This window comes from Erythrolamprus reginae, chromosome 6 (genome assembly GCF_031021105.1).
Source record: "Erythrolamprus reginae isolate rEryReg1 chromosome 6, rEryReg1.hap1, whole genome shotgun sequence".
Classification (NCBI taxonomy): Eukaryota; Metazoa; Chordata; class Lepidosauria; order Squamata; family Dipsadidae; genus Erythrolamprus; species Erythrolamprus reginae.
This window is the reverse complement of record NC_091955.1, coordinates 66,840,087-66,860,900: the sequence shown is the minus strand read 5'-3', so window position 1 is coordinate 66,860,900 and position 20,814 is coordinate 66,840,087. Positions and strand designations below refer to the sequence as shown.

General features: G+C 41.2%; 1 protein-coding gene across 5 annotated transcripts in view; it reads left to right on the top strand.

Moving 5' to 3' along the window:
• Window positions 1–18,767, top strand: part of MAFF (MAF bZIP transcription factor F) — a 30,183-nt gene extending 11,416 nt beyond the window's left edge. For all 5 annotated transcript variants that reach the window (XM_070756151.1, XM_070756152.1, XM_070756149.1 and 2 more), the window contains 2 exons: window positions 7,647–7,705; window positions 15,609–18,767. In XM_070756151.1, coding sequence (XP_070612252.1) covers window positions 7,670–7,705; window positions 15,609–16,022 — 450 coding nt within the window. In that variant the 5' untranslated portion in view covers window positions 7,647–7,669 and the 3' untranslated portion in view covers window positions 16,023–18,767. The remainder of the gene's footprint in view (window positions 1–7,646; window positions 7,706–15,608) is intronic.
• Window positions 18,768–20,814: the final 2,047 nt, after the last annotated feature.

Genomic DNA, 20,814 nt, shown 5'->3' with positions numbered 1-20,814 from the left:
TTTCTGGATTTTGTTTGTTGATTTTTCACGCCTTTGAAACCAAAGCAGAGCAACTTGTGTCTGTGTCTCACTTCCTTGGAAGAAGAAGGGGTGTGAAGTTTCTTCACAGCTGCTAGCTAAGTACTTAATGACTGCTTAAGGGAGGAGTGCTCTTTGCAGTACAAAAAGAGTGCTTGGTTTATTTTGAATTTTGTGATAAAGAATATTGTTTTGAATTTTCAAACGTGTGTGTGTGTGTGTGTGTGTGTGTGTGTGTGTGAAATTTGTACCCTTGAATTTTCAGGAGGCTCCTATCAGAGAGCCTGGCAAAACACCACCTAATTATGATTTCTTCAGCATTATTTAAGCAACTAATAACCTAGTCTAAACTATAAACTAGTTCCAGTTTTACTAAGAACTAAAAAGTAAAAAGGCAAACTTTGGATTAGTGCTCCTACCAGGAATTGGATGGTTGCACATTTATGTAGGTTGACACTTAAGAGTCTGGCATTCCAGCTGGTGGGTTTGTGTTGTAAGCCACAGTGTCTTGATTCTCAGTTTGTTAGCTTTTAGGATAGTTGTTCTCAATGCATATTTAGTTTTGCCTTTGCATCTTTTGTTGATGATACTGTCTCACGGATAAGGAGTATTTGTTTCCCAGGTTTTTTGAATCAGCATTATGAAAGTATCATTACTTCATATTGATTACACACTGAAATTTAACTTTGCAAAGATGGGTTATGGCAAGCATCTTACCCTGAATTTGGCTGACTTTACTTCAAGAGTCTCTTCACCTGAGATGATGTGGTTCAAATTTGCTCTGAGGATACGCAAAGATTGAAAGCTTGACGACTTTCAAAAATGCTGTCAGTATTACAGTCTAATGTGTGCTTTGCATCGCTTGCTGCTCCAGACTGTACAAATCTTGGAATCTCTTTAGTGTCATTAATGCAACTTTTAAGTCATCCCTGTTTCTGTCAAACGTGTATAAGATAGCAGGTATAGGTATAAATATAAACATAAGCAAAGTAAGTACAATAAACGAGGATTATAGGACAGTAAGACAGGAATGTAGGCATGATGGTGCACTTATGCACACCCTTTATAGACCTTTTAGGAATGGGGTGAGGTCAACAGTAGACAGTCTAAGATTAAAGGTTTGGGGGTTTGGGGAAGAAACCACAGATTTGGGTAGTGAATTCCAGGCATTGATCACTTTGTTGCTAAAGTCATATTTTCTACAGTTGAGTTTGCAGTGATTTACATAAAGTTTGTATCTATTGTGTGCTTGCGTATTGTTATGGTTGAAGTTGAAGTAATCATTGACAGGTAGGACATTGTGGCAGATGATTTTATGAATTACATTTAGATCAGTTGGAAGGCAACATAGTTCTAAGTTGTCTAAGCACTACTTGACCTGTTATTATTTCTTGCAATGTGTCTTAACAGTTCTACAAGCTTTTTGGATAACAAAGATCTGTATATTTGCCTGAACACCACCTGGATTCCACTTCCAGTAATGACAAAAGGCACAGTTAGAGATTCTCCATTGACCAAGAGGCTTTAATCACACAAGGCTTTAGAAAGGAATAGCCCATCCTACCCTGATGGTATGAGAAGGCTGAGAAATTATATATAATTATATAAAATAGAGTTGATTCATGACTAGATATAAGATATCATATCCCTTGGTTGTAGTAAACTAAGAGTGAAAAATTTGTAAATTCAGCTGTAAGACATTTGAGTCTATGGGAAAGAAGAAAATAAATTATTTGGACTAGATTTAAAAATAGGTCTTCTGCAAGGTCTTGCTTAATTAACTATTGTTAATTAAATTATGTTTTTCTAATGATGAAAAAAGGGTGATTATACTCTTAAGACATTTTTAATAAGGTTAGATATTTGTTTCCATCATAATCTATCATTCCTAATATTGCTTTGCAAGCAGGGGAATTTGTAAGATATTTTAAAAATTGGAGGTATAACATTCAGTTAAGTCACTTGTGTTTCAGCCAAGGTAGTTTTTATTAAGACTGTGAGAACATTATTTGCTCTGCAGTCATAAGCTCTTTCTCTGAAGGAGGGGGCCAAAAGAATATTCATGATTTCCAGTGGGGCAACCATGTAAATCTATTACAGTAACTAAGCCTCATCCTATAATAAATATAATAAATATAAGACTGCTGAAGGATTGTTTGTTGTTTGTATATCATAGTACAGTACAGTGATCCCTCGGTTAGCGCGGGGGTTACGTTCCAAGACCTCCCGCGCTAACCGATTTCCGCGTTATACTGGATGCGGAAGTAAAAACACCATCTGCGCATGCGCGCCCTTTGTTCCATGGCCGCACATGCGCAGAAGGTGGAGCGACGCAAGTTCGGAGGCTGGCAATGCAATGGTGATTTTTCCGGGCTCCTCGCCGCTACCCACAGGGCAGCGCTGGCGGCAATGGCAATGGCAAGTTCCAACAGTTGCAAAGCTTTTTTTTGCGTTTGCAACGATTGGTCGAGATTTTGGCCAATCAGCAATCAGTATGATGTCATCGGGCGGGAAAAACCGTGGTGTAGGAAAAAAAACGCGGACTTATTTTTTAATTAATATTTTTTGAAAAACCGCGTTGCAGCGTTTCGCGCTAATCGAGAACGCGCAAATCGAGGGATCACTGTACTGCCAATTTCAAGAGGAACAATTGAGACAAGTGTGTGAATGTGATCTCAGCAATAACTATTTAGATTTGTAGCCAAATGACTAATGGCACTTAAACACTTAATTTTGACCAGAGGATGAAATTTAAAAAATAAAATAAAACTACTTAAATTATGAATCTCTTTCAAAGACAGCACCACTTTCATTGATGCGCTTATATTCTCAGGGGATGTATTCCCTGGCCATCTCTTACGTTGTGAACTATGAACTCAATGTTTTACTCTAAAATCTATCTTATAAGTGTGGTGACTTAATTCTAGGAAAACACTACAGATTATTGAAAAATATACATATGATCTTATGCTTCAAATTTTATCCCTAGTATTCCAGAAAGCCTGTGGGGTGAAGTGAGAAGTTTAGGAATCCTGACTTCAGAGATTAAAGTTGAGATATCAAGTGTTTGTACTTTCTGAGATTTTTTTTTAAAAACCCTAAATCTCCCTTAAGCATTTTCAGTGTTAACCTAAGGCTGCTCTTACTTATTCTGTGTTTTTCCATCTTCATTCACATCCCCAAATCCTACACTGAGAATAAATATCAAATTAATATCTGAAATTAAATGGGATTTTAGTGATAGTTGGATTTTCATTAGTGTGAAGGAAATGAAATTCTGGAGAAGTAGATGAAATTACAAAATATTTATCTGTTTGGCTTTGTTTTATTTATTTAAAATATTTATATAGCCACCCATCTTATAAGTAACTCTGGGTAGCTTCCACTCAAAATTTCCTTGAAAAGTTTAATAGATGATCATTAACAAAGGAGATATCTAACCACCCCCTTGACGCTGAAATAATTTCCTTCTCACATCTAGCTACATCATAATACTTAAAAATAATAAAATAATTTAGGGCAATATATCCCTCACATTCAATCTCACTTCAAATCCCAAAGTCATCGAGTTCCTCAAGTATCTCTCTCTCTCTCTCTCTCTCTCTCTCTCTCTCTCTCTCTCCCTCCCTCCCTCCATCCATCCATCCATCCATCCATCCATCTATCTATCTATCTATCTATCTTTCTTTCTATCCAATTTCTATGCTGCCCTCCTCCCTAGGGATTCTAGGTGACTCACAACAGGAATATAAAATAACAATAGTAATGCAAAACCTCTAAAAACCATTTTAAAACAATTTAAAACAATTTGGGGAGAATACCCACAGCCATTCGATCTTGTGAGGATTAAGTCTGAACCTGTTAATTCCCTTCCAGACCTTCACAACCTCCAGGCACTGGCACATCATATCCAATGCTTCACTGAAGTGAGGCAAGGTGGAGATATATAACTAGGTATCATCAACATATTGCTGATATCTCACCCCATGTTTTTGAGTGATCTCACCCAGTGGTTCCATGTAGATGTTAAATAGAGGAGAGAGGAACAAACCCTGGAAGTGACAATCAGTTGGAGCTGCACATGCATCTTCATTTCCGCCGGTGGAACTGCGTTCCACCCTGTCCTGCCTGCTGCCCACCCCTGCCTACATGGCATCAAGCCAGATTACTTGTGGGACCACATCCCGTCGCATGAATCCCAGCGACCTGTTATGTCCCACAGAGTCGGCCTTCTCCAGGTCCCGTCAACTAGGCAATGTCATTTGGCAGGACCCAGGGGAAGAACCTTCTCTGCGGGGGCACCAGCCCTCTGGAATCAGCTCCCCCCCCCCAGAGATGCGCACTGCCCCTACCCTCGCCTTCTGCAAGAGTCTGAAGACTCATGTATGCCGCCAAGCTTGGAGCTTTTAGACTCCAGCGCCCTGGTCGACTAACGTAATGTATGTCTGTTGTTTGAACGGGAATGAGTGGTTTTTAATGTTACTAGGGCTTTTAGATTAATTGGATTTAGGATATTTATATTGTTTCTTTTATATGTTGTAAGCCGGCCCGAGTCCTCGGAGAGGAGCGGCATATAAATCCAATCAATCAATCAATCAATCAATCAATCCCAGCTTTTGAGAACAGCTGATCCACAGATTGTATGGATATATCTGATTTCAGACATAGTTCTGTAATACAGTGTTTTCCAAACATTGTTCTAAATTATGCATTGACGGTTGACATACATCGGCCCTTTGGGATCTCAGGGCTTGGCGTATTAGTCACTCTTAGTCCCCCCCCCTCCCCCAGTTCTTGCGCTGCCAAAGACCAAAAAATATTGCTCTTATTGCCTCCCTCGTGTCTCCTCTCAGGCCCTGCCATTTCAGAGACACGCCCGTCAGCTGGCTCTCCACTGTTCAGTTTCCTTCTCCTCAGGAAATGCTTGCCCTTCTGTGTTTCCGGCAACTGCAGAGCCATGTCCATTATAGAGTCACTATACAGTGGAGGAGAGGATGTAATGAAGAGACCTCATATTTGGCTTGGGTGGCTAGGTAGGCTGTTCTGGGCAAAAAAAATAAAAATAAAAATTCGGGCCTCGAGCTCTGGGAGGTGACATCCACACAGCTTAAAGTTGCCATGTTTGAAAAACACTTCTGTGGGGGAAATGAACAGGATTTTAAAAATATATTTATTAAAACAAAACACAACCAGAATCATTGAGATGCTGGGTCTGCACTTTTGGGTCTCTGTTGCTCCTGCTGAAGTAGGGAATTGTGAATTATTATTTTTTTTTTTTTAAAGCCGGCTGGGCAGGATAGAGAATAAGAAAATGAGACTGGAAGACCTAGATCAGTGATGGTGAAATTTCTTTCCCTCAGGTGCCGAAAGAGCGTGTGCACCAGCTATTGCGCATGCACGAGTGCCCACACCTATAATTCAATGTCTGGGGAGGGCGAAAACAGCTTCCCCTGCCCCCAGAAACCCTCTGGAGGCCGGAATCAGCCTGTTTCCCTACCTCCGGAACCACCTGCTACCGCACGAATCCCAGCGACCGATAAGGTCCCACAGAGTTGGCCTTCTCTGGGTCCCGTCGACTAAACAATATCGTTTGGCGGGCCCAAGGGGAAGGGCTTTCTCTGTGGCGGCCCCGGCCCTCTGGAATCAACTCCCCCCCGAGATTAGAACTGCCCCCACCCTCCATGTCTTTCGTAAATTACTCAAGACCCATCTATCCCGCCAGGCATGGGGGAGTTGAGACACCTTTCCCCCAGGCTTTTTTATATTTATGTTTGGATATGTATGTGTTGTTTGTTTTAAAAATTTGATAGGGTTTTTATGTGCTTTTTAATATTAGATTTGTTTTCGCTAGAATATTGTTTTTATTGTTGTTGTGAGCCGCCCCGAGTCTTACATACAAATCTAATAAATTGAATTGAATTGAATTGAATTGAATTCTGGTGGGCCCAATAGGCTCATGTTTCACCCTCCCCAGGCTCCAAATGCTTCCCGAAAGAGGGTAAAAATGTCCTCCCCCATCGCCCTGGAGGCTCTCTGGAAGCCAAAAACACCCTCCCAGAGCCTCTGTGCAAGCCAAAAATCAACTGGAGGGATCATACATGCACGTTGGAGCTGAGCTAGAGCAACAGCTCACGTGCCAGCAGATATGGCTCCGCATGCCACCTGTGGCACCCGTGCCATAGGTTCGCCATCACTGACCTAGGCAGATGAAAAAGAATGGAAATTCTGTAAAAGGCACAACCTTGGAACAAACTTCCAGCAGACGTGGTAGATAAATCCACAGTAACTGAATTTAAACATGCCTGGGATAAACATATATCCATCCTAAGATAAAATACAGAAAATAGTATAAGGGCAGACTAGATGGACCATGGGGTCTTTTTCTGCCGTCAGACTTCTATGTTTCTATGTTTCTAACCTGTGGACAAGCTTTAAATAACAATGATCTTGAAAAATGAATAGCAAACAGAGATCTTTCTATTCCCCACCCCCTTTCTTTGTTCAATTACAGGCTGTTTCTGGGGGACTGTAGAATATAACAAAAATCAAAAATAAAATAGTACAGTGATACCTCTACCTAAGAACGCCTCTACTTAAAAACTTTTCTAAATAAGAACCGGGTTTTCAAGATTTTTTTGTCTCTTCTGAAAAACCATTTTCTACTTAATAACCCGAGCCCAGAAAAATTTCCCAGGAAATTTGAGGGTCCAGCCAGTTTCCTGCAATTTGCCCTTTAATCACGGCCATCTCAGACTTTTCTGGGTTGCCAGAGGAGCCTTTCGGTGGCGCTAAAGGAGGCTTTGGCAGTCCCGAGCAAACAAAGCATTTTCCTTTCTCTGGGCACTTGGAGAGGGAATAAATCTCTGCCAGCACCCAGAGAAAAGAAACGCTCCCTTCGCTCTGGGCAGTGACTGTCCTCCTCCTCTTCTTCTTCTTCTTCCTCCTCCTCCTCCCACCCACATTTCAAGTTTTTATTTCTTTCCTAATGGGTTTGCACGCATTATTTGCTTTTACATTGATTCCTATGGGAAAAATTGCTTCTATTTACAAACTTTTCTACTTAAGTACCTGGTCACAGAACTAATTAAGTTCTTAAGTAGAGGTACCACTGTATATACAAATTTATATAAATACAGGAGATTTAATTCTGCTTGGGCAGGGGGTTGGATTGGATGACCTCCAGGGTCCCTTCCAGTTTGAACTTGTTAAACATTAGTTGTTTTAAGGTAGTTGGAGAAAATATATGCTGAACAGGTATTCTTTTGTTAGTTAGAAAGGGGCCGAACAGAAGGGACTTTCCTTAATGCCAAGGCGAGAGAGATAAGAAAATGCTGTGCTTGCAAAATATTTTATAGGCAATAATGGGAAGTTGTTGATGAACATGTCAGAGATGCTGTTGTCTCTGAGACGTTGCGGAGTAGCAGTGATCGGTGACTGTATCTGATAGGAGGGCGTTGAGATATATAAAATACAATACTTTTGAAATCTTAAGTGTGGCTTTTGGCTCAAACCTCCATTTGAGGTCAGGCTGAAAGATCCAACGCACTTTGCAAACTGCTATTATATTTCTCTTTAAAAATAAAATCTCTTCATTTCAACTGATCCAGTTGTTGGTTTATTTCCAACAGGACTGTCAGAAGTGCCCAAGAAAATGTCAGCTGACAGCTTGTCAACCAAAGCCCTAAAGGTAAGGACGTAGCCTTTTGGAAAAACTCGTTTCTGTAAGTTTTCCAGGGGCGGATTCCCTTTCCGGTGCGCTACCGGTGCGTTATGCGTGCAACTTCGTTTCTCCTACATAGAGCCGGGGTGGCACAGCAGGTAGGGTGCTGTACTGCAGGCCACTGAAGCTGACTGTAGATCTGTAGGTCAGCGGTTCAAATCTCATCACCGGCCCAAGGTTGACTCAGCCTTCCATCCTTCCGAGGTGGGTAAAATGAGGACCCGGATTGTGGGGACAATATGCTGGCTCTGTTAAAAAGTGCTATTGCTAACATGTTGTAAGCCGCCCTGAGTCCAAGGAGAAGGGCAGCGTTAAAAAACCAAATAAATAAATAATAAATAAATAAAAATAAATTAATAAATAATAAGTAAATAAAAAATAAATAATAAGTAAGTAAGTAAATAAATAAATAAATGTGTGCGTGTGCCAATGAGATTTTGCTGCTGCACATGCGCAGGAAGCAAATTTTGCGAGGGGCCCCGCGTGTGTGAGAAATTTCAGCAATTTTTTTGCTTCCATGCAGGCGCAGTAGCAGAAAATTGCCAAACTCTCACTCCCATGTATGTCCCCTCGCAAGATCTTGCTTCCTGCACATGCGCAGAAGCAAAATCTCAATAGAATTCATGCACGCACATACAAAAGAGAAGCTGCGCGCACAGCGCAGCCTTCACTGCCGGTACACCATCCTCATCCCTACTGGTAGCAACCCGCTACTGAGGGTCTTCTAGAGCTTTCTTCTTTTAATGAATATAAATATCAAAATTACATTGAAAACATTGATTCATGCACCTCAAACGTATACACACATGACATGAGTACATACAAATGTACAAAAACAAAAGAAAAGAAAACAACAAAAAACAAAAAACTTCCAAACTTTTTATTTTAACGGTAAACTATACAGTACTGTTGTTATATTCCAGTCAGTTAAACTGAATTCCTTTTACAGTTCTTAGCTTTCAATCTATTTCATCATTAATATCAATATTTTAATATCTACTATATACAGTATAGAATATAATAAGAATACAGACACTTACTTATTATTATTATTATTATTATTATTATTTATTCCTTATATTTTTTATTTATTATATTTATTTATTTTGTCCAATACACAATGAGGGTTTTAGTGTGTGTGTGTGTGTGTGTGTGTGTGTGTGTGTGTATATATACACACACACACACACACAGTAAAATACATGATGAAGGTTTTAGAGGAGATACTCATAGTAAAATATATCTAAGAAAGAATAGAAAAGAAGATATAAGAATAGAACATATCAATGAAAGAATAGAAGAAGAGATATAGGAATAGAAGAAAGGTATAGGAGATATAGGAGAGCAATAGGACAGGGGACGGAAGGCACTCTAGGGCACTTGTACTCGCAAAAAAGGCTGCCTATAGGAAGTATAAAGAGTCTGGAACTATAGCTGATAGAGAGGTGTATAAAGTGAGACAGAAGGAGGTGAAACAGATAATATGTGCTGCTAAAGCCTCAAAAGAGGAATAAATTGCCAAATCTGTAAAGAAGGGGGATAAAATCTTCTTCAGATATATTAATGATATCTCTATCTCTATCTATGGCTTTACACACTTCAGATTTCTCCTGTTCCCTCTACTCTCCCTGTTTTCTTCCTTTCCTCTATCCAGCTATAGAACATATCCCATCTTTCGTAAAATTCTGTATTTCGTGCCCTTTCCATAAAACTCTGGTATTCTGCTGTAACAAATCAATCATCATGACTTAAATCGGCAATTAGTATCTGGCATTAAAAACAACAACAAAAACATCCAGAGTTCTTATTGGAAGAAAAGTAAACCTGGTAGACTCTACAGAATTTGTGCACAATTGATGTAAATCTCTTTTCCCTTGACCTGCTTTGCAATGATTCTGGCTCCACCTTTCACTTTCCCGCTTCCTTGTGGCCTTACTTCCTTGTTCTCTCTTCCCTCCGTTTCTCCATTTGTTTCTTCCTGCTTGTGCCGTTGTTCACTTTCCCTTTTGGCTTCGCCCTCTTTTCAAAAATGGTCAACATGCGTGGGGAAATTTGCATGGAATTAAATGATTTTCAATAAGTTGATACAGGGCTTCTTTTTAAAGAACAGCCCGTCTGTAAGCCACACAGTTGCTGAAGCACACACAAGGAGGCATATTTGCAAATGGGTCTGGCAGCCTTGAGCCAAAAAGGGAAGGATGTTCTGTGTCTTTCCTAATGTGATTTTTTTCTCTCTGAGAGTTATTGCACTGATGCGGCTTTGTTAATGTGAACTATAAATTCTTGCCATACATATGCATACACAAACACATTTTGGCAAGCGGGGCCCCTTTTAATTTCCTCGGAAATATTTGAAGAACGGCACTTGTTTCTCCATATTAAGTATTTTCCCTGCTTGTATCCAAGAAAAGAAACAACAAAAAATGGAAACTATTTCCTCCCCATTCTTAAGATTGTCACATTGTTTGTTTGCTAGCAATAGCATGTAGACCTATATACTGATTTATAGTCATTAACAGTCCTCTTTAAGCGGTTTTTAGAGTCAGCATATTGCCCCCAACAATTTGGGTCCTCATTTTACTGACCCTGGAAGGATGGAAGGTTGAGTCAGAATCGAACTCTTGGAGGGAGGGAGCAGTGAGTTAGCCTGCTGTACTGCATGCTAACCATTGCACCACCACAGCTCTTTAAAGATTAGATTAGATTAGATTTATTGGATTTATATGCCGCCCCTCTCCGTAGACTCGGGGCGGCTCACAACAATGGTAAAAAACAATACATAGTAACAAATCTAATATTTAGCAATCTAAATTACAGTTTTAGGTTAAAAAATCCAAAAGAAACCCCAATATATAAAAAACAAGCACACAATCGAATCATACACAGAAACTACATGGGCAAGGGGGAGATGTTTCAATTCCCCCATGCCTGACGGCAGAGGTGGGTTTTAAGGAGTTTCCGAAAGGCAAGGAGGGTGGGGGCAATCCCAATCTCTGGGGGGAGCTGGTTCCAGAGGGTCGGAGCCACCACAGAGAAGGCTCTTCCCCTGGGTCAGATGATATTGTTTAGTCGATGGGACCCGGAGAAGGCTCACTCTGTGGGACCTAACCGGTCGCTGGGATTTAAACACAAACCTGGAGGACAGAGACAACCCATTATTGTGTAGAGGTAAAGTAAGGACTGGTGGAAGTGTGTCCTGCAGAGAAGTCACCGAAATTGCCAAGGGAAGCCAGCCCCTCCTTTATATTAGAGTAAAGAAATGCGTTGTCAGTCTCTAGCAGTAAGATTCTTAAAAACAAAAATCCAGGACAGTAATTTTGGGAGCTGTATTTACCTGCTTCACTGTTCTAGAAGAGGAAACCAACACATTAATTTAGAGCAGATTCTGTATGAAATAGCCAGAGGTAGGTATGCTCACCCCAAGGTATTTTAGGGAGCCAATAATTATTGTCCGGAAACTGGTGGATTTTGTTAAAAGACCTGCAACTAAGCAGGCATTAGGAAATTGTGATAATATCATAATGACAATTACAAGTTTGTTCCTAGCAACTCATGATCTGCAAAGGAACGCTGTGCTATTGTTTACATGCCTTTGTTTTCCTGACACTATTAGAAATTGTCAGCTGATTAAAACAAAATAGTTTTTTCAAGCAATATGTAGTCTAAGTGTGGAAACCAGTGTTCCCTCTAATTTTTTTTGGGGGGGGGGGCGGAAACGTATAGTGTCTGAGTGGCAGTCCCTTCGGGACTGGGCGGCACAGAAATAATAAATAAATAAATAAATAAACAAACAAACAAACAAAAAACCCACCCTGTTTTGCCTCAGAGAATTTCAAAATAAAATACTGTACTGTGTGTCTATAACAGTGAGCTCATCATAGGGCAACTCTATCAATATCAAAATGCCACTTAAATAGTTGAGCTAGTTTCAAACTAGATTTCGATTTTCTTTCTCTCTTCCTTACTCCCATTCTTTTTCTTTCTTTTCCTTCCTCTCTTTTTTCTATCTGTTTCTCTCTCTTCCTCTCTTCCTCTCTCTCTCCTTCCCTCTCACTCTTTCCCTCTCGGCTTCTGGGCAGGTTTGGAAAACTCTGACTTGATGATGATTTTTAAGTGAGCGATTGCTCACTGCTCAGCTTAGAGGGAACTATGGTGGAAACTCAGACTAGGTTGGTTTATTTGGCCAAATGGTCACCGGCTTCTAATTATTTAATGCCCCAAAACAATTTGAATAGGAATGGGTATTCCTGCTGCGTTCCTACACACTGGAAAAGGCCTGAAAAAGTGTGGATTCACTAACTTTTGCTTAGAAAAACCTCAAGGCAGAGAAATTGCAAATTCTGTTCATAACAAGTGTTTGGAAATTGATCTGGACTGCAGCCAGTAGCATCTGAACTGCAGCAGGAAAATATCACATGTGTCCTACACCAATATTGAGCAATGCTCAGTCAGTGTTATATGATAATCTTGATGTTCTCAAAAGCTAGTCTCAAATACAGTATGTTGCTACTTTATCCATTGAGAGTTTGAAAAGGGATTTCCCCCCCTGTTTCTACATAGTCTGCATAGGATTGCACTGTAAATGGTCTGTGGTCCCATACATAAAGGATTGTATCAAACCAATTTTAAGATTTGCATCTTGGCTCCTGCTTTTTGAATGCCCTCTGAATCACATATGTCTCATTAATCCAGAAATGGAGTATCTTCTGCAATGCTGTCTGGATTGTGGCACTTCTTTCCCAAAGAGCTACTTGAGATCCAATACAGTGATACCTCGTCTTACAAACGCCTCGTCATAAAAACATTTCGAGATACAAACCCGGGGTTTAAAATTTTTTTGCCTCTTCTTACAAACTATTTTCACCTTACAAACCCACCGCCGCCGCTGGGATGCCCCGCCTCTGGGCTTCCGTTGCCAGCGAAGCACCTGTTTTTGCACTGTTGGGATTCCCCTGAGGCCCCCCTCGCTGGGAAACCCCACCTCTGGACTTCCGTGTTTTTGTGATGCTGCAGGGGAATCCCAGCAGCGCAAAAACAGGCGCTTCGCTGGCAACAGAAGTCCGGAGGTGGAATTTCCCAGCGAAGGGAGCATCAGTGAAATCGCAGCATCGCAAAAACACAGAGGTCCGGAGGTGGGGTTTCAAGGACTTCAGTGTTTTTGCGATGCTGCGATTTCACTGATGCTCCCTTCGCTGGAAACCCCACGTGTAGACTTTCCGTTGCCAGCGAAGCACTTGTTTTTCCGCTGCTTGGATTCTCCTGCTGGGATTCCCCTGCATCATCACAAAAACACGGCAGTCCGGAGGTGGGGTTTCCCAAGGAGGGGAGCCTCAGGGGAATCTCAGCAGTGCAAAAATGGGCGCTTTGGCTGGCAAAAGGGGTGAGTTTTGGGCTTGCACGCATTAATCGCTTTTCCATTGATTCCTATGGGAAACATTGTTTCATCTTACAAACTTTTCACCTTAAGAACCTTAAGAACCTCGTCCCGGAACCAATTAAGTTTGTAAGACAAGGTATCACTGTACTAAATATATTTGTGTTGCTCCTCTAGATTCCCCCCCCCCCTCTGAATCCAAAGAATATTCCATCATTTCAAAAATGCTTTATAAGAGAAAAAAATGAAATTGACATATACAGTGGTACCTCGAGATACAAGTTTAATTCGTTCCGGACCTGGGCTCTTAAGTCGAGCAGCTCTTATCTCGAACGACTTTTCCCCATAGGAATTAATGTAAATAATTTTAATTGGTTCCAGCCCTCAAAAAACTCACAAAGTTAGTCTAAATTATGCAGAAAGACATGTTTTTAATGAAGAAATGTACATGTACATATAAATGAATAATGAAGTTTCTTTCACTTAACTTGTAAACTTTCTTAAACTTTTAAATTTACATATGTTCAACTTCTCTGCCACCCAATCCTGTAGGACAGAGGTCCCCAACCCTTTTTGCACCAGGGACCGGCTTTAAGCGATCAAGAGAGGAATGGGTGAATGAATGGACGGAGGGTGGGAAGGAAGGAAGGAAAGAGGGAAGGGACAGGAACAGAGGAAGGAAGCAAGGAAACTTATGAAAGGGGAGAGTAAGAGAGGAATGAGTGAAGGGAGGGAGGGAAGAAGGTGGGAAGGAGAAAGAAAAGAAGAAATAGAGGAATGGAAGGTAAAAGAGAGAAAGAAAAAGAGCAAGAAAGAAAGAAAGAAAGCAAGAAAGAAAGAAAGAAAGAAAGAAAGAAAGAAAGAAAGGGGGAAGGGACAGGAACAGAGGAAGGAAGCAAGGAAACTTATGAAAGGGGAGAGTAAGAGAGGAATGAGTGAAGGGAGGGAGGGAAGAAGGTGGGAAGGAGAAAGAAAAGAAGAAATAGAGGAAGGGAAGGTAAAAGAGAGAAAGAAAAAGAGCAAGAAAGAAAGAAAGAAAGGGGGAAGGGACAGGAACAGAGGAAAGAAGCAAGGAAACTTATGAAAGGGGAGAGTAAGAGAGGAATGAGTGAAGGGAGGGAGGGAGGGAAGAAGGTGGGAAGGAGAAAGAAAAGAAGAAATAGAGGAAGGGAAGGTAAAAGAGAGAAAGAAAAAGAGCAAGAAAGAAAGCTGCAAGCACCCCCCCGAGCCCCCCAGGCCGGCTGCAACCTTTTAAAACACGCACGCCGCTTCGCAGCTGTCTCCTGAAGCCGAACGCGGAAGTTAGCGTTTGGCTTCAGGAGACAGCTCCTTGGCGCTTGTATCTCGAATTTGGGCTTGTAAGTAGAACAAAAATATCTCTCCCCTCCCAGCTCTTATCTCGAGTTGCTCTTAAGTAGAGCAGCTCTTATGTCGGGGTTCCACTGTACTAATTTATGAACTGGATCAAAAGGGTTAATATGATGAAGTTTTGACGGGAATTACATAAAAGAAATACAACATTTTATATTTGGTTGCAATTTCTGCTGCTGTGAAATAATAAGGCATTACTCTGTGTCCCCCCAGGACACACCCTTCCCCCCATTTGAGAAACACTGGTTTAAAGAAACAAAGTCATGGGAATAAATCCAGATTGAGCTAGTCATACTTCGATCCTACTTACTTAGTTGATGGGTAACTTTTATTGATTCAGTTGACACTGATTTAAGTACACATCTCCTGTACTTAGAAGTACATTCCATTGAGTTCATTGGCATCAATTCCTGGCTAAATAATTTAAAGATCTTTGTCAAGTTTTCAAATTTCAAAACCTTATAATAAAATCAATTAATTTTATTATGAGGCATTTATAATTATTGCAGTATAAAGGGGGAAGACCCTAATTCAAAGAACATTGCAGAAATTATATACAAATATATATCAATAGCAATGTCTACATACTATTGCTGCAAACTGGCGGGTCCCGAGTCTTCGGAGAGGGGCGGCATACAAATCTAAGTAATAAATAAATAAATAAACAGCCTTCTCTGTGGCGGCCCCGACCCTCTGGAACCAGCTCCCCCCTGAGATTAGAACTGCCCCCACCCTCCTTGCCTTCCGCAAACTCCTTAAAACCCATCTCTGTCGTCAGGCATGGGGGAACTGAAATATCTTCCCCAGGTCTATACTGTTTATGTATGGTATGTTGTGTGCATGTTTTGTTTTTTGTTTTTTTAAATTATGGGTTTTTAGCTTTCTAATTATTGAATTTGTATTATATATTGTTTTCTGTTGCTGTTGTGAGCCTCCCCAAGTCTGCGGAGAGGGGCGGCATACAAATTTAATAAATAAATAAATAGATAGATAAACTGTTCCCCTGTTGTGGTAGGTTTTATTCTTCCAGTCTCCCATTGCTCTTTTCAGTTGTTGTTATTGTTGTTTCTCCCATACTTGTACTGTACATCTGATTCTCAACTCTTCGACCCTTTCCTTAAACAGATCAAACGGGAGATGGGTGAGAACACACCGCACCTTTCAGACGATGAGCTTATGGGATTGTCCGTGCGGGAACTCAACCACCACCTGAGAGGCCTGTCCAAGGAGGAGGTCGCGAGGCTGAAGCAACGTCGGCGCACTCTGAAGAACCGTGGCTATGCGGCCAGCTGCCGAGTCAAGCGGGTGTGTCAAAAGGAGGAGCTGCAGAAGCAAAAGACAGAGTTGGAAAGGGAAGTCGATAAGCTAGCTCGGGAGAACGCCGCCATGCGCCTTGAGCTGGACGCCCTGCGTGGCAAGTATGAAGCGCTGCAGGGCTTCGCCCGCACAGTCACTGCTCATGGCACTGCCGCGAAAGTGGCGACCGCCAGCGTTATCACCATTGTCAAATCTGGTTCCAACCAGGCCACCTACTCCTAGTGCCTACAAGCCGAGCCATGAACTAAGTCCTGTTGCCATGTCTCTGCACAGCTCTTACCTAAAGCAGCTGTAGCTGCACTGGCTCTTTCCTTCTCCCACTTTCACTCTACCCACTGGAGGAGACACAGTTGACTTGAAGACCAAATGGCTAAATGTTGAACTTCGTCCTTCGTCCTTGCCTTCATTGGAAGATTGTGGGAAAGTGGTGCCCAACTCGTGTGTAATTTTAGCTGTCAGTTACTTGTGAATTGGATTACATTGTGAATTGGATTACATTTTATATTTGTTAGGTTTTCTTCTCTGCTGCTTCATACCTTATGACTGAGTAAATGTCAAACAGAGAGGTCTGAAGGTGAGATCTTAGTTGGAAAATGCTGCTTCAGAGAAGTTTTGACAGCAATTATAAAGAAAGGCAGATAGCTTCTACTTGATGGGGAGGAAAGTCTGCCAAGATGGAAGACTTTTAATGTCTAAAACCTAGTGATTATAATAATCCAGATGTTATCAGAGGATATCAATTTCCCAGTTTCTTAGTGTGTTGCTGAGACACAAGTCTAGGCATTCGTGTATAACTCCATGCTTTTTGTTGTAAACCATAGTTCCCAGTTACCTACTGTTTCATTCAGAGCCTCTAGATCGCTTCAGTATGAAATTGTTGTTTTATAAGAATCAGTCTGAGCCTTTGATGAGTAGACATTTAAAAATGTTGAAGAAAAGTGGTGTTGCTTGGTGACTGCAAGGGTGATGGAAAAACAGATCACAAAAGGGACATATGGTCAAGAAAAGAGCTAGTTGTTGTTAATCCACCCTAGGAAGAAATAAATGATGCCCATTGCAGTGGCTGGAGAGACAGTCTCTTTGCAACGGTGTGTGGATGCAGCAATACTCCAAATGCTCTTTTGCTGAGGTTATAAGATTTATGGACAAAACAGAAGCAGTTTCCTAAAGAGGGAGAAAGAGAGAGAAACAATGAAATGGGAAAAGTAAAGAAGGAGTGTGTTAAATGAGGCAGAGATGGATAAAGCAAGTGAGACTGAGGGATAGTGAAGGGGCATTAGAATTACAAGTGAAGTTCTAGAGAAGACACTGAGATCTAAAAGGATTAGTTCCATGAGTGGTACCAATAGCAACAAACAGAATATAATGAAGAGACCCTTTTGTATTTTCTTTCTGTTTTTGCATTGGCAAAAGACTAGAAATAGAAACTCAGGAAAGAAATATACCCAACTACTACAGAGATTAAGACGTTTTAGGTTCAAGAGAACCAAGCTATACGGAAGTTGGCCCAACCCAATAAGCAGTGCAGGCAATTGGTTGTGGGGTTCAGAGAGGTTCAAAACCAGTCCTTATCATAGCAGTGGGGTGTAACCCAGCACATCTCTCCCAGTTTCTTTTTTTCTCCCAAATAGCAAGTTGAGAAAGATCCAGTCACTTACATAAAACAAGGAAAGGAGGGTTCAGTTGGAAACACATTGGTGAGTTTGTGCTGATTTGTGGCCTAATTGTTTGCCCCAATCAGCTGTATAAAATGCAGGATGCATTTCTATTGAGGAACGTGGAGTAGCTGAAATTCAAAACACTTCTCCTCTTTATATCTGAAAGATGCATTTTCACAAGAGCAGAAATATAGCTTGAATCATAGCCGGAAATAACTTATGTCATGAAAATAAAACCTAGTTTGGTAAGCTAGCACAATGGCAGAGTTAGGTTCTGCTGGATGCCACTGAGTTGTCTCTTGTTCTTTTAAGATAATATTCTCATATGCACTTAATAGGGTTTACTGTAAAAACCACACTGTTCAATTTTTTAAAATGTTTACAATCACAATCTCACCCCTTTCATTGTAGCAGCTTTTATACCTATCGTGAATCCCAGATGCCATTTAAACCAAGCTGCCTGCATGTACACACAGAACATTAGTAACACTGGACTTGTAAAATCAGCTGTTGATATACTGCCTGTCTGTATGCCTTTGTGGAGAAGCAGTTTTCGCCCATTGCCTTCTCATTTTAAAGTAGGTATGAAATTTTATGCCAAGCTTGGATGATATGAGAATAGCACATCTGTACCAAGAGACGCTGGCAGCTGTGTTGCTTAAGAAACTGGGAAGTTTATACACCTGGGAGACATGGATACAGTAATTCTGTAGAAAGCAAGGAGAAGGGTTAAATTAGAAGACTTAGGAAAGTACCTTCTTCCATTAAATATATGTTGCTAACAAAAGAACCAGTGAGTATTTGTGGGTAATCATTTCCAGGCATGTGCCAGTGACTTATTTAAGTGGCAAATATGATCCATTTTTTTTTAAAAAAAGACATATGGTTGGGTTTACCCATCCTGCAGCTTAACTTGACTTCTACCCCTAAGATGGAATCAGCTTCCAAACCAGTGTTGTCCATCCTTCCTCCCCAACCTTTTGATCCTTAGTGGGGATGTCCTCTTTAATGTTTCTACCCTTCTCATCCTATTTTTCCTTGTTCCTCCCCTGTGATTTATTTATTGCACGAATATAAGTTATTTTCACATTCTTTATGCCGTTCTGCCTTGTGGCACGGCCGGGATGTTGGTACAGAGCTGTACTTTATATTTTATATATGCAAATCACATTTTATCTTCTATAGAGCAAGAAAAAAAAAGTACTTATTTATTTTCTGACTTACAGTAAGTGTCCTGCCAGACTCCTCTGTATTTTGTAGAATTTACAAATAAAGCCAGATTTTTTTTCCAAAATGGAGAAACTGAAAATAAGTGATATGTGCTCTTTTCTTGGGAAAATGAAAGGGATTGTGCTGAAGATCTAGGAATCAATTCTGGGAATTTCATGGAAAATATATAATTGCACAGCATTAATTTGATGTCTGCTGGTCATTTGCAGACATTGGAGAGAATCTGCCATGCGCTTTTAGCATCTTCCAACACTGGGTAAAGATGGGGGGATAAAAACCTGCTTCTGAGTTACTGGAAGCCACTATTGGGAGTATTTTCCACCTTTTAAGGACAAAGGGAGTATCTCTTATTTAAATGCCCCACAAAGTGCTTATGTGATTTGGCCAATCACGAGACACTTTTTTGTGAGAAAGCCAATAAGACTTCACAAATACTGCACAAATAATTAGTCCAATCTTAATAAAACATGAAACAGGTCTAAATTTAGGAATACATAATTACTTATTTAAACTACAGTACAATTTTCAACTCTTACAAATACCTCCTGAGGCTAAAGAGAAATAATGTGCTTGCCATTGTTTTGTGGCAGAGGTGAAATCTGAGTTCCAAAAAGCAAACCCAAAATCTTGAACTTATTTTTCTAATCTCCATTCTGTATCCTCCTTTCACAGTTGCACAAACCAAGTGCAACACAAAATGGTCCTTCATCCAGGTTACCCATTTCTCTTTCTGGCTAACTTTAAGCCTCTATGGTTTCTCATCCCTCCGGATAGAAACATAGAAGACTGACAGCAGAAAAAGACCTCATGGTCCATCTAGTCTGCCCTTATACTATTTCCTGTATTTTATCTTACAATGGATATATGTTTATCCCAGGCATGTTTAAATTCAGTTACTGTGGATTTACCAACCACGTCTACTGGAAGTTTGTTCCAAGGATCTACTACTCTTTCAGTAAAATAATATTTTCTCTGAAAGAGTAGTACAACCTTGGAACAAACTTCCAGCAGACGTGGTTGGTAAATCCACAGTAACTGAATTTAAACATGCCTGGGATCACACTGAACCCATATCCCCTCAGTCATACCGGAGTATAAGTAAAAACACGGACTGTAAATATTCAGGGAAGGACCAGGTGGTAACAGATATTCTCAATACTACTCACTTTCTCGACACTGAGAGCAAAGTCAGAGTCATTTACTTTCCCCCCTTCTTTTCTGAGAGATGACAGCGCCCCAAATCCTGGGGAATATCTGTGGCAGCGACCTGGTGAACACATTTTCCAGACCACTTTCTAAATATAAATATATGGAGCAGCGGTGGGTTGCTACTGGTATGGGTTGGAGCTACAAATGGGTACCGGCAGTGGGAGCCTCTAGCCATATATTTTGGATGCTGCGTGCACGTGTGAACTGGTAAAAATGGGATTTGCCACCCATTACTGATGTGGAGCATTTTATTTGCATGAGAAGAGGATTACAAATACAGTGATACCTCGTCTTACAAACGCCTCATCATACAAACTTTTCGAGATACAAACCCAGGGTTTAAGATTTTTTTGCCTCTTCTTACAAACTATTTTCACCTTACAAACCCACTGCCACCGCTGGGATGCCCCACCTCCGGAATTCCGTTGCCAGCGAAGCACCCATTTTTGCGCTGCTGGGATTCCCCTGAGGCTCCCCTCCGTGGGAAACCCCACCTTCGGACTTCCGTGTTTTTGTGATGCTGCAGGGGAGTCCCAGCAGCACAAAAACGGATGCTTTGCTGGTAACGGAAGTCCGGAGGTGGGGTTTCCCATGGAGGGGAGCCTCAGTGAAATTGCAGCATCACAAAAACACAGAGGTCTGGAGGTGGGGTTTCCCAGTGAAGGGAGCCTCAGTGAAATCGCAGCATCACAAAAACACAGAGGTCCGGACTTCGGTGTTTTTGCGATGCTGCGATTTCACTGATGCTCCCTTCGCTGGTAAAACACCACCTCCGGACTTCCATTGCCAACAAAGCACTCGTTTTGCGATGCTGGGATTCCCCTGCAGCATCGCAAAAACACAGAAGTCCAGAGGTGGGGTTTCCCATGGAGGGGAGCTTCAGGGGAATCCCAGCAGCACAAAAACGGGCGCTTCGG